We start from the raw sequence: 14,336 nt of genomic DNA on the forward strand, positions 1-14,336 counted from the left end.
GCCACCCTCCCGCTCCCCAGCGGGAAAGCAGAAGTGAGAAACCCTGTGGGTCGGGACAAAGGGAGTTTAGTAAGTGAAGAGGGGAAAAAAAATAACCACCCAAAATCCCCAATGTGATGCAAACGCCATCGCTTGCCACCTCCCACAACCACAGCCACAAGTCCCCTCTCTCCATCTGCTGCGATGTCCCAGGGGGTCCAACACACTTTTGGTCAGCTGGGTCCCCTCCCGGCTTCTTGCCCACCTCACTGGGGGCCAGAGCAAGAGGAAGAGCCGAAACGCCACCATCCCAGCACGGTCCAGCAGCCGGAACGTCACCGTGCTCCCATCAGACCCCAAAGGCAGCTCTGTCCCAGCAGAGACCACCGGGAAGGTCCCCTCTTCGGTGAATCTCTCCCCACATCGCAGCTCTGCGACACGGCAGGGAAAAAAAAGCTCTGGTTCCTCACAGCAGCACTTGGTCACCAATCAATCAGCCCCAGCTAATTACCCCTGGGCTCAAAAGCTGTGCCAGGGTTCCAGAGAAACTCCCCCCCCAGCTAAAAATAAGCTGGGTGAGCAGCAGCGCATTATTTCCTGACCTTCTGCCTTTAGGTGCTGGAGCCCGAACCATTTCCAAACCACTGCAAGCACCAGGAGGGTTTTGCCACTTCTAGGAAGGGCAGATCCCAGGGAGGGGTGGGAGGCAACACCCAGTAAGGAGCTGGGGATAATTGCAATTAACACTTTGCAGAGCACTGGCAGACCAAGATGGTCTGAGCCATCTCCTCCAAGAGGTTCCTCCACCTGGAGCAAGACCCCGCGGTTTCACCAACACCCAGGGGGAGGCTCCACGTCCCTCTTCCCCTCCTGCATCACTGCTGAAGTGTTTCCCTTTGGTTTAATCAGAGGCTGATTAATTAAAGCCAGAGCAGAGGCCAGGCAAAGCTACCAAGCCAGGGTGGCTCAGAGTGGTTGGGGTGGACCGGCCCAGGGCCCCTGGGACCATAGCAGCCCAGTCCCACCATCACCATGCCAAGCAGGGCCTGATACAGTCCATCAGCGGTTAACGAGGACAGAACCGCAATTAGCGGTGAGAAACGAGGAAAATACACCCAGGCCCAGCACAGAAAGTGGGAGGGAAGAAAGAAAAGAGGAGCCAGAGTCCAACCCGGGATGAGTATTTTGGGCTGTCGCCTTCTGGGTGTCACCCCTGTCCCCTGCAGGCTGCCCAGAAGCACATTCATGAGACGGCCACCACCACATCGGTTCTACTATTATTTATTTTTTTAAATATTTTTGAAAAAATATAATTTTTTTACAATATTTTCAACTTAAACACTATTCACACTGAACACGTATGGCAGCTTAACCTACCCGAATATGAAGTTTAAGAAGCCAAAACTGTTCTAGCTTTATTAAAAGAAAAAAAAACAAACAAAATAAAACAAAACAAACCACCCCCACCCCCCCCCCAAAAAAAAAGTCATCGTGCTGTAGACTATCGTGTAGTGATGATTAAACAAAGCAAGGGAAAAGCACCACTCAAATCACTACCGCTAGGGTTTCCTCTGGGTTAAATCCAGCTAGAATAAAGTCGTTAAGCTAAAAAAGTTACCATAGGCAGCACTACGTATCCAGGGGTTCTCAGAAGGAATCGGGATGAAACTCCCACCTCCTCCAACAGCATGGGGAAGGGAGAGGTTTCCAACGTGATCACATCCCGCCAAGGCCGGGGGAATTTTTGGGGGCCGGGGGGTGGAATTAGTCGGGCAGCAGAGATCCACGACTCTGCACAGGTCTGTTAAAGCTCACCCTGGTTTTAAAGGAGCATAAAGTTGTTTGCTGTTGTGTTTGGTTGTTTTTTTTTTTTTTTAAGGGGAAAAAAAAAAAAAAATCAACCTTAGTAACAATACTGATATTTCAAAGGAAAAGTCAGCTAATTTGCATAACAATCAGATCTCCTCCCTTTCATTTTGTTGAAGTTAAGGCATTATCAGGTGCAAACTAGCACCAGCGAACACATCTTTAGTTAAAAACAGACCATCCCTAGCAAATTCCCAGTCCTGGTTTAATAAAAAAAAGACAGTGTCTGCAGAAGGGGTTTTTTTTTTTATGAACGTGGTACTTTTGTCTCCAACTTGACTGGTGCTTCTCACCCTCACTGTCCCCTCCGCAGAGAGCCAGGGCCCAATTACGGTTCCATTAAACTTTTGACAGATTTTACTTAATAACAGTCTCAGCACTTTTTATTGAGCATGCAAGACTAACAAAACTTTGGCAATGCATAAGTGTAACACAGTGACAAGAAGAAGAAGAGCTTTTACAATTAAATCTTCTAATACTGGCTTCACAGTGTGGAAATTGTGCTACATCCACCAAGAGAGGGCCCAGTCTACTCAAATATTTAAGTACTTCACCCCAGGAACGAACTCCTTTGCGTTTGGATTCAGGTTACTCTTGACCTGAGGAAGGGAAAAAGCAGAAATCGAGTTGAAGCACCGTTTTTCATCCTCCAGCTTCAAGCTGAACACACTTCTAGGCGGAAAACGTGGATTTAGAGTGACAGTCGGGTATATTACACCCTTTTTGCATATACCAAGTCTTTATAATCACTGGAAAAGGCTGCTCCTCTGCACTAGTCCCTGAATTATCCATCCTTCCTGGACGTTTCGCTCAGATAAGGGCTCAGGGAATAAGAAACCCCAAATTCAGCGTTCATCGAAGCTGCTGTAACAGCTCTTGCTGAAGTTGAGCCGTGAGGTTTCCAGATCCTGCTTATTTAAGCAAGAGGAGGCTTGTTCCAGGAACTTAAGCCACTCCTGAGAATTTAACGTATACGAGCACTGTATTGATTTTGGAAATTCCTGTGCCTAACTCTGCCCTGCCCCTCAGCGAGCTGCTGCTCTGCACCATCACGGAATCACAGAATGATATGGAGTTGGAAGGGACCTCTGGAGATCATCCAGTCTAACCCCCCTGCCAGAGCAGGTCCACCCAGAGCAGGTTAGACAGGAACGTGTCCAGGTGGGGTTTGAATGTCTCCAGAGAAGGAGACTCCACCACCTCTCTGGGCAGCCTCTTCCAGGCCTCTGCCACCCTCACAGGAAAGAAGTTCCTCCTCATGTTTAGATGGAACTTCCCATGTTCAAGTTTGTGCCCATTGCCCCTTGTCCTGTCACTGGGCACCACTGAAAAAAGACCGGCCCCATCCTCCTGACACCCACCCTTTAAGTATTTATAGGCGTTATGTGCTGCAGTTACGGGTGGGCATCTCCAAAATGAGCTCTTTCTCAAAAAAAAAAATAATGGAGGATTAGGCTTTTGTGCACTTAACTGAGTCCAAAACTGCTGCCTCCAGCTGCCTAAGCTTGCAACGACAAAAAACTGATTAAGCTTATCAGTAACTTCGTATTTTGTTAGGGAAAATATGTACACGCTGCTCTTTCCTTTTAGTTGAGCTCTGGACAGAAGTCACACAGCAAGAAACGGGGAAATAATCCCAGTTTAGCTGTTTTCCTCCTCCTTAGGATTTCTACAGAGAGATCTGCTGTGGTTCACACAATCCAAACCAGAGCTGAGACCATGGCTCGTACCTGCCCAACACCAAAGCCTTGAGAGACGCCAAATTAAACTTGCCACTTGGATTTGTGCCATGGGTGAGAAAAAGCAGCACGTGGAGATGAAGAAAACCCACCGAATCGGTCAGGTCCCCAGAAGAAACACCCCCTTATCCAACCCCCCCTCACATTCCCCCTCCACCACAGCCAGGACGGTTTAAGGGTCTCTGGCTATGCGTAAAGGATTTTCTCCTGCCGTTATCAGCAACGAACATCAGCCTCAGAAAACGAGAGATTTAGAAGCTTTAGAAATATGATGAGAAACTGAATTTACCACCAGATCCTCCAGTGATGAGCTGTCACTGATAACAAGGTCATTGAACTGGTCCTGGATTTGATCCATTGTTTGTGGGAGGTCACGGGCTGGGATAAACCATTCGTGCTCCTCCTCTTCTTCCAGCATCTCCTGGAAACAGCGCTCAATAAATTCCTCTTCCCACAACTCCTCTTCGATCTGTACAAGGAGAAGAAACCACTTCATCAACAAACTTAATGAGAACTTGTGTCTTCAAGGTTTGTGGACCTGGCTGGCCTTCTCTTGAGCTACGCAACGGGACTTCCAGTAGAAACCACAAGGCAAGCACTGAGGATTTTAATCTAGTAAAGTGTTTTGTCCAAGGAATTTGCGCTGCAGTTAAAAGGGAAGGGCAGGAGAACACCCCCCCATCCTCCCCCTCACAGCCCAAGCCATTTCGTTTGCAGCTCATTAGGAGCTCAAGGAGAAGGAAAATGTTGGTTCCAAGTGAGTATTTCAGTGGTACCAACTGGTCTGGGCTGAACTCGCTGTGAGTGTGAGGAAGGGAAGCAGGGGCGACGCACAGAGGCAGGCACACTCCCTTGGAAAGCGTCCTGCAACATTCCTGGGAAAAAAATGACCGCTGCCTCTCACTTGGAACGAGCAGCACATCCTCAGCTGCAGATTATGGGATCACCCAGTGTAGTTCTCCCAGAGCGGTTGCTCGGGACACTGCCCTGCCACTCTAAGCAGGACAAACCAAACCACGCAGAACTGCCAGGCACCGTGGACATTAAAGGAGAGTTTTGCCCGGTTGCTCAGTAAGCAAGCTTTGGAGGGAGCTCATCCTGACAGATTTTCCACGTCCTGTATCACAGCAGTTCAGAGTGAAAAGCACGGAAATGGAAGCTGGTGTGAATGATTTGCCAGGCACAAGGGAGGGGAAAAATGCTGGACTGATTTAAAAGTTCACTCAGTGGAAGCTTGAACAAGTTTTCCCATCTATCCTTCACTCTGACAGCAAACACATACTCCGTCCTGAAGTGGAAACGTAGTTATATCCCACAAACACCACATCAGAAGAGTTCAGGCCAGAGTTCAGGATTCCTGTAGAATCTAGGAACACACTCACCAGCTCCCTTGGTGCTCATGACGCACAGGGACCCATCGCCGTACACTCTAAGTGACTCTCCAGACAACCCAAACCCCACATAAACACCAGCTTTGTGATTTCCCCAGTAAAACACTCCAGCAAAAACAGCGGTCTCCCATTGATCCTCCTCGTGAGGCACGGCCTCCATCCTGCGTGCGGGTATCAGGTGGCCGCGGGCACGCAGCCACCAGCCAGTATTACAGCAGGGGTTGCCCGGCTCTGGATTTGTGTTACACAGTTCTACCTCCAACGGCAGCTCCAGAAGTACTAAATAACATCTCATTCCCCAAATGTCTTGACATTAATATTGCCTGTTTGTGTTCCTGTCCAAGTTTAACCGGTTCGGGTGCCCACAGAGCGCTGTGCCCACCGCAGCAGGCAACCAGGCTGCCACACGCTCTGAATAACTGCTCCCCCCATCCCTCTTCTCCGAAAACAGAGTCTGTACCTGAAAAATAGTTTATTCAGGGCCCAACTCTCAGCTCCTTCCCTGAGAACTAAACATCCGTGCGCTGACTACACCACAGTCCCCAGGAGGAAAAACCCACCAAAGAGGAAACCTCACTGAGACCATCCTGGTGTAGGCACAAGAGAATTTCAGATTTGTGCGAGCAACCTGAATTTCAGATTAGCTTTGAGCCCTGCTGGCACCCTAAAGAGAGAGAGCAGCAGTCGTACCCTGTGTCAGCAGCTCAAACATCATCACAGCCATACTGGAGTGCAGAGAAAAGCAGTGACTTGAGTATAAAGATCGAGTTTTGCTGAAGAAAGGGGTGGTGGGAAGAGGAAGGCTGTTCCCAGCCTCCACAGGAGAGAAAACCACGTCCAGACGCCAGGTGAAAGACCAAGCAAAGGCTTCGGTCCAACCCAATTGCAAAGGTCCAGCTCTGAGACACCGAAGTATTAAGCAACGAGCAGGACTGTCATCCAACAGCTCTGTGCACCCCCTCCCCTGGGAGCACCAGCCCTGCTGCCGGGGCAGGTATCCCGCACACATCCACGTGGGAACAGCTGGCATGTCTGCACACGTCAAACCTCCCCGAGCACTGTCCCTTCCAAAGGGACACATAAAGCCCGGCAACTATTTTTTTTCCCCTCCTTCCTGCAGAAGTAGGGAATTAATAGATGCATCAGAACGCGTCACGCTTTCCACATCTTCCACTAAGATTACAGAAAACAAGTATTTATTGCCAGAGAAACCCAGATGTGTGTGCTCTCCAGGAATATTCCAGCAAACCTCTCTCTAAAAACCCCATCTCTAAAGGATTCCCAGTCTGGCACCCCAGTTGCTAATTCACAGCACCCCTCCCTTCACTGGGAAATGGCAAAGCACATCACAAGGCATTTACAGGGGGAAAGGACTTGCCTGCCTGTTAAATTCCTCTTCGTTTTCCATCCACATGTACTCCGCAAAGGGATTGTCATCTTCATGAGAGTGACCGTTTATAATCACATCTTCGCTGATGATGCTTGGGCTGGTACTGCTGCGACTCGGATCTTTCATGGCTGCGTCTTTGATTCGAAGTCTGTAATTAAGAAAGGCGGTAATTAAGGATGTGCAGATTGGCTCATCACCCCGCTCCTGCGTAAGCCTGGCCCAAGGGAAGGCTCCCAGTAGCCTGACCGTGGCTGTAAGCAGAGGAGCTCTGCTAATCCCAACAAGGGAAAAAAAGGGATCAGAAAACACTGTTTCCATTGTATGCAGATCCAAGTGACAAATTAATTTCCCAAATTAAGCCTCAGCAAATGCCAAGCACCAAGGCCAGTGAAAAGCAGCAGGAAAAAACAGAAAGCACATGTGCTCACCAGTAGGAAAGTATTCAAGGCGCCCTTCAAGAAACAAAAGGAGAATCTGTTTTCCAAAATACTTTTAAAGCTCCCACCTGAGTCTCAAACTCCCCTGGAAAAGAATGGCCTGGAGCCATTTCAGGCAACACTTCGGGGGAATTTCCGAGAATACTCACGGCAGGGGAAACGCTGGTGTGACTTTCAGCCCACCCAAATTCAGCTACGGGATGGTCTACATGATCGCACAAACCAACTTTCACAGCCATTTCAGCACGGAGAAACCTTGCGAGAGGCAGAAACCCTTACGCACCAGTTACTCAGAGCCAACTTGGCACAACAGTCCTTGAAACCACCTCGTTAGCGAAAGCCCGCTGATTAAGGAGCTCCAGGTAAAGACAAACATCACAAGGCACTAGGAGACAGTACGTGCCTCTCATCCCGCTTGGTTAATATGGATCGAGTCACATCTGGAGCACGCTCAGCATTTCTGCCTGCCCACAATACCTGATATCGCGACGGCCTGAGCTCAAGGAACGAGGGCACAGCTGGCAAGCGGGGTGTGCTCCACCTAACCACAATCAAAAGCGGGATAAAAACCTAAATTTGGTCTGAATTCTTGTCGTAAGATGGTATCGCAGCCTGGCCCTCAGGCTCGTAAGCCTGTAACTCTTTGAGTCCAGAGCCCCACGTCTGCTCAGAGCCCGGGTTCTAATTGAAAATATCATTTGTAAGGCATATTAAGTGAGACAACGCTGCTGCTTTCCCCATACCATGCTTAAGTACAGGCATCAATACTGGAAAAGCCAAGTATTTTAGCTACTAATACTGGCAGCATTAATTCTTATTTTTTAACAGTATACAAAGCACGTGAGGTAATGAGCTCAAAAAAAAAATATTTAAACTTGAATGTTTTTCTAGTGCTAAAAATCTGCAATGAAATGATGCAGCACTGAGGGAAAATATTTGTATTTTATTCTCAAATCGATGTTTTTGCTCATTGCCTGTGTATGAAAAAGTGCCTTAATCAGAGAAGAGAGTATCAAAATCCAGCCTCCATTGTTACTAGAGCACGAGGGCTTATCATGAAGCAGCTCAAATTTTCTCTTTATATTTTGGTTGGTCCCATTATCCATGGAATTAATGAAAGCTTTGGTTCAAAACGTATTCCTGATAACACCAGGTCAAAGGCTTGTCACATCCAAATGATCAATTAAGAAAAGCACAAAGAGAAAGGAACTTGCCCGGTTTGCCCTATTCAAGGTTTTTAAATCAAAGGCAAACCCAAGTACGGAAGTCACTTCAGCTCCCGAGGAAGTACAACAAATGAGAGCAGAACCCGGGTATTCTAGCAAGAGAAAACAGGTTCTTTTTGATGCCCTTTCAAAACAAACTTGCAAAGGATTACTGGCAGCATTTCACATAAAACAGGAAAAGACACTGCATTTAACAGCCCAATCCAAGCTTGAAATTGCTTAAAGCAACTTCAGCTGTTCACAAGCCAACAAACAGGGGAGACTAAAAAAAAAAAAATAAGAGTTCAGGGTCTAAAAAGCCTAATTTCTTCTTCTTTTTTTTTTTTTTTTAATGTTTTCAACTGGCAATGGTTTTTACCTTTTTTTGTGGAGTGAATCTTGATATTAATATTCCACTGAGCTTTCTGCACCCCAAAAATTTACACTATAGGTGAATAACTCTGCATTAACACACTCAGGCCAAATTCCAGACGACTTCTGTACGAAGACGACTGCACCCAGACAAGTCCATAAAGGTAAAAAATAACAACTAAAACACCTCTAGATGTTTTGTATAAAAGCTCAAAAGGTTGATTTGTTGAGTTACAAGCTCGTTTTCTGATTACTTAAATGCTCCCGTGGAATACAAGCTTTAGGAGGGAGGGAAATTCAGAGTTCCACGCTTGGACTGGAACACCTTTTTCCATGGCTGTCCAAGGACGATGCGGGTGATTATCTCCAAGAAAAGATTCAAGGCTCGGCCTCAACACCTGAAGTTCATCCAGTGAAGCTCTAGGTCCACTAACTTTTTCCCACAGGGAAAAAGGCTCAGTAAACAGTTAGGAAGCCCCAGGCCAGTCCCTTACTCACAGCACTCCTTGTAATAAAAATATACTGTACAGGGAGCTTTGCATTTCACCATTTCAAGACACAAACCACTTGGTTTTCTGTGCTCATTTGGGAGGACAAGATTAGTCTCGTTTCACCGGTATTAGATACAGGCTTTTTTAGCCATGAGCTACAGGCAATTCCAAGAAGGGAAGCCAAATGCTGCTTTACTCTTGCAAAAAGTCCTAATCTAAGGCAGCTGCTGGAGAAAACAAGGCGGGGTGACAGGCTACACTACTGGAGTGAATAAAAATAATACATTTCCCATCTGGGAGTAGGTGGACAGCTGAGGATTTCAAAGCTCTTTACGCTAGAAGAGGGAATATAACATTAGGAGCGCTAAGGAACAGAAAATATGGAGAATTCTGCCACAGTGAGACGATTGGAGATCCAGCCCCAAATTATTCTGGGATTTTGGCAGGGGGTGGGGGTGTGCAGGAGGAACAGTGTAAGTGCATAAGGAAAGACACTAAAAACTCAGGATTCTTACTTTAGGAATGAAGTCAGAAATTAAAAACCCTGTACCACCAGGACTTTTAATTAACTCAGTGTTTTCTGTACAAAGTGTGGAACTCGTTACTCCAGAACATCATTAAGGTCCATTAATTTATCCATTTCTCTGAATTTTGCTGCATTTGCAGCCACACAGAGCCCTACACCAGCCACCATTAAAATCCAAAGCTTTGCAATTGAAGATTTTGCATCTAAACCTTCAATCACGACGGAAGATTATCTAACGCCCACTTCAAAAGATAAGGTCAACGGGCCTAATTCCAAACCGCAGGTCCTTACCCTTGATTAAAAATCAATAAAACAAAAAAGGAAGAAAAAAAAAAATTCAGGTATTTTCTGAGAGCATCCAAAAGCAACACATAACACGGGGATTTTAGCAGCAGCTAAACTTGAAGCAAAGCTGTTTTGGGGCAGCAGGGAGTGTTCTCAACTTGTGCAGAAAATGGTGCTATTTGTTTATTAACCAGCGATTACTCTCGTGAGTCAGGAGCGCCGGCCGAGTTCCGGGTTATCTAATTAGATTAGCAAGTGGCAGTTAACGAGCCAACCGATTATGCTCCGCATAATAAATACATCTCTTAATCAAATTCACGCGGGAGGCCAACGCTATCTGATATAAACACTTCAAAGCGTCGCACCGGAGTTTACTTGCAAACAGGCGAGGCTGGAAAACAAACGCTGGCGGGGGAGGGGACAGGGTTTGTCCCCAAACCCCTTTTTCTCGGTACCCGCCACCGAGCCGCTGGGCCTCAGCGGGGACCGGGCCGCCGTGGCGCCCAGGCAGGCGGGGCGGCCTCTCCCCCCGGCTCCGGGGGTAAATAAACCCGCTGTGGCCGGGCTGCGGGGCCCAGCGGGAGGCCGCGGCCTTGTACCCCCCCCCCCCCTTTGTTCGCCCCCGCGGCGGGGGTTCCGTCCCGGCAGGCCCCGCGCCGCCCCCCCCGCTCTCCCTCCCTCCCCCCCCCCCCCCCCCCCGGCAGGACCCGGATGGAGCCGGAGACAATGAAGACGCCGCCGCGCAGGCCCCGCCGCCGCCGCGGGGGAGGGAACGGGAGGGCGGGGGGAGCAGCCGCCGCCCGGCGCCGCCTCAGGGGAGGGGGCGGCTCCCTCAGCCCGTCCTCCCCCCACCCCCCTCCTCCCCCGTCTCGGCAGCGGCGGCCCTCGGGGTTGCGCGGCCGCAGCCGCCGCCTCACCTGCGCGCAGAGGGAAAGCCCGCGGGTGCGCACGCCGGCTCCCCGAGCTGCTGCTGCTTGCTCCGCCGCCGCCGCCTCCTCCTCTTCGTCCTCCTCTTCGTCCTCCTCGTCCCCCACTCGCTGCCCGGCTCCGCTCCGCGCCCGCTGCCCCGCTCCCCTCCCTGCGCCGCAGCCCCGCCGGATGTGAAATCACTTCCGCTACCTGCGTGACCTCATAGACACCGCCCCCCCCTCCCTTCCCGGAAGCGGCGGCGGGCAGGCAGCTCTGGCAGGCGGGCGGCGCGGGGTATGCCGGGAGGTGTAGTCCCGCCTGACCGCCATTTCGCGCGGCGGCGCGGGGCACGCCGGGAAGTGTAGTCCATCTTGTGAGGGACTTGCGAGCCGCCATCTTGTGGCGGCGGCGGGGCCGGCTATTGGCGCTAACAACGGGGTAGTCCCCGGTCCCGGGCTCGGCACCTCCGGGTAGGGAAGAGGCCTCAGGAAAGTTACCACAGGGGGAAAGGTGCCCCCCTGCTGCCCTTCCCGTGGGCACCAGCCGACCTGGGGAAAGCACTGAGCTCTGCTGAGGGAAAAGAAATCAAATCATTTTTGAAGATGATTCAGAGAATGAATGGTTAAAGGTTGTTAGTGTGGATTTAGTACAGCCTGGCAAAGAACAGAGCTCGGAGCCCAGGAGCCCAGCATTCCAAGATAAAGAAATGGCCTTGTGTATAAGATAGCGGGAACAGCCTGCATGCTAAGGAGGAACCCAACTGTCTGGGTAAAGTGTCCATCTGGTTGGGACCAGTTTTGCAGTTTGGGGTCCAGCCAACCCAGCATTCTAGGACAAAGGTGAAGGTACACGGTGAAGAAGACTGCGAGCCTTCCTCCAGAAGACCCCGGCCCACGACCACCAGGCGACAGTGCGCATGCGGCAAGGGGAGGAGACTTATGATAATGAGTTCTTAGAAATAATTGGAATAGTAACGCCTTTTCTTAGAATCAATTATAATAACCCAGCCCACCTTAATGAATATGTATGCTTTTCATCATAAATAGACGCTTGTTTTACAAACCGGTGTGCAAGTTTGGAGGAGCAATCCCCCTTGCACCCAGCGCCGGAATAAACATACCTGCTTTATAACTCTCTGCGAGTTGTAAGGTTTGTTTCCGTGCATCAAAGAAGATGCCTGTTTACAAAACAAGTGTTTCCGCTCTAGACTCATGCATTTTTGAGGCTTTACATTAGGAACTAGGAGATAATGAACGCTCTTTTCTGGGACTTGCACTAAGCGCACAGATTTCAACCCTCTCGGGTGAAAAAGCAGGTTTTTGTTCTCTCCTTTGATTCTCTCCCCCCCCCCCACCCCGGCCTTTCTCTTGAAGGTAAGGTGAAAGAGTCTCTCCTTCTGACACTACCTGCTTAAACTTGTGCAAAGTTCAGGGCCGTGCTGTGCTAACCCATCCTCCAGCGAGGTGAGGTACAGGCTTTTCCACTCCTCTGAGCTTCCCAATCTCTTTAAAATGGAAGAAATGAGACGCTGGCAGAGCCCAGAGCCCTTTGTTCCATCCCCACCATTGTGACCAACACAATCTGACTGGATCTGGAGTCAAGATGCAGCGTCGCCACGGCACAAACTCCTCCACTCACCACCCAGCTTGGACGGACGGACACATAGGAGAACCACCACCACACACACAAAAAAAATAGAATTAAATCTGCCCCAACAGCCAATTGGAAAAGGTACAGCAGGAAAATGTGTCTATGTGCAAGTGAGAAGCCCCAGAGCGTGCGTTAATGAAGTTGCAGAGAAGTAAGTTGAGAACCCTGAAATCCATTAGTGGTTAAAGAGTTTTGGGGTTTTTTGGGAGCAGAAGCAGTGTCTGGAGCACCCTGCCCAGCTCAGCTCCGGTGTTCCCAGGCTGGGAAACCTCCTCCACCATGGTCTCGCTGGTGTGGGCTGGCTGCAGGCAGGAAGGGGGCTATTTGAGGATAATGATTTCATTAACGTTTCTCTTCTCAGACCTTTACTTCCTTCCTTCCTCTCCTAAATTTTAGTAAGGGCTAACAAGCTGCAGAAAGTCTGGGGTTTTGCAGATTTTTCAGGGACGTATTCTCCCTTGAATTGAGCTATTTATATTATTAGTCACCATTACTAACTTGTTTCCAGGGCCCAAGAGCTTTCCCTGTGGCCTGTTGTACACTCACTAGGTGATTACCTTCTACCCAAGTACAAGCGTTAAATACCCCTGCAAGGATCATCCTTCAAAACATCAAAGCTACTCTGCTCTTATTGCCAACTCTATTTTAACAAACCCCACATGACATGTGGCTTTCTCATCTCTAACGGAGGTTTCTCTTTCTACTTGCTTCCCAGGGTGCCCGGCCAGCCAATTGCACCTCTGCTGAGCTACACACAACGGCAGAGAGGCAACAACAACCTTTAGGGTTGCTCTTCTGAGCTGAAATTCATGTATAAGAGCTGGGCATCTAAATTCCAGAGCCACACTCGTCTCATGCTCTACGTGATTTCCTCTGTACGGCGCAGATATAATTATCTCCAAAGAATAAGCAGCCCACAGCAAGACCATGTATCGATCTGTCACCAGAGCGTGTTCCTGGCATCTCTCCTCCAGATCACGTTATTATGATGCCATCTTTTCATCAGAAATTAGAATCATAGAATGGTTTGGGTTAGAAGGGACTTTAAAGCCCACCCAGTCCCAACCCCTGCCCTGGGCAGGGACTCCTCCCACCAGACCAGGTTGCTTGAAGCCCCATCCAACCTGGCCTTGAACGCTTAGTGTATTCTCTCCCTGCCCTTTGCATGGAAACACAAGCCAGATTAGGTTTGACTTATTTTATGATGGATCCTGTTGCCCGCGTGCAGCTGTGAAGTATTGATACAGCTCATCACAGTTTTCAAAGTACTCGCGTTAGACATCTTACATCTATCAATACCACAAAATGAGAGCTGAGGGGAGTGAGGGATTTTTTGGCTCCGACATTGGACTCTGCCACAATTACTTTATGCTTGGGAATTCTTTATGTTTAGACACTGAAGGTGATGCAAGATCCTCCTACAGTTTAATCCCCTGCAGTTACACAGGTTGGTGTTTACAGCAGGCAAGATCACTGCACAGGCAATAGCTAAGAAAAGGCTACTTTAAAAATAAAAATATATAAAATATATTAATCTTAACTGCAAGGAAACTGTTAAAATGCCTGGGGGAGGTAGAGACCTCCAAAATTTCTTGTCTGAGCTGGGGGTGACTGCCAGACACTGAGTGGCTGCTTTGGAGACAGGAGCAGCCTCTCGGGGACAGATGAGTGATAAATGTCATGATAAGCAAGCGGGGCTCCAAGCACATCCTTGTGACTTGGTCAAAATAGCACGGAGGGCAGGGCAGCTGCTGCTCACAATTTCTTTCAGGGGCCTAGGACAGCCATAGAGTAGTTTTAATCCTGTAATGCTGCATTATATTTAACTGATTTCATACAAACAAAACTTTGCGTAATGGAAAAACAAGTTAAAAAGACTTCACTTCCACAAAACACTCCATCTTGTGTTTGCTGGATGTATTTCCTTAAGTAAATTAATTTTGTCAAGGTTCAGCCTCCTACATTTGAGAGCCAGTCTTAGCACTGGAGCCTCCCAAGCGGCTCAGGGAGGAAGAATTATCCCTTGTCATTTTTATTCACAGGACCCCGTATTATTCACCGCAGAAGTCAAGAAATAAAACTTGTCAGCAGAATAT

General features: G+C 48.9%; 1 protein-coding gene across 1 annotated transcript; it reads right to left on the minus strand.

Annotated features, from left to right (window-relative positions):
- Nucleotides 1-1,245: 1,245 nt before the first annotated feature.
- Nucleotides 1,246-10,792, minus strand: PAIP2 (poly(A) binding protein interacting protein 2). The gene is made up of 4 exons (XM_074155840.1): nucleotides 10,599-10,792; nucleotides 6,354-6,513; nucleotides 3,874-4,053; nucleotides 1,246-2,444 (listed from the first exon to the last, which is right to left on the minus strand). The coding sequence occupies exons 2-4, from the start codon at nucleotides 6,489-6,491 to the stop codon at nucleotides 2,379-2,381; spliced, it is 384 nt and encodes a 127-aa protein (XP_074011941.1). The 5' UTR covers nucleotides 6,492-6,513; nucleotides 10,599-10,792; the 3' UTR covers nucleotides 1,246-2,378.
- Between the last annotated feature and the right edge of the window lie 3,544 nt (nucleotides 10,793-14,336).

The sequence above is a fragment of the Numenius arquata genome, chromosome 11, assembly GCF_964106895.1.
Source record: "Numenius arquata chromosome 11, bNumArq3.hap1.1, whole genome shotgun sequence".
NCBI classification, from domain to species: Eukaryota; Metazoa; Chordata; class Aves; order Charadriiformes; family Scolopacidae; genus Numenius; species Numenius arquata.

Excerpts from the sequence above, each read along its gene's own strand:
- PAIP2 (XM_074155840.1), bottom strand. The coding sequence starts at position 6,491 with ATGAAAGATCCGAGTCGCAGCAGTACCAGCCCAAGCATCATCAGCGAA. Across the intron at positions 4,054-6,353 it reads AAGAGGAATTTAACAGGCAG|ATCGAAGAGGAGTTGTGGGA; the intron begins GCAAGTCCTTTC and ends CTCCTTGTACAG. Across the intron at positions 2,445-3,873 it reads CATCACTGGAGGATCTGGTG|GTCAAGAGTAACCTGAATCC; the intron begins GTAAATTCAGTT and ends TCCCTTCCTCAG.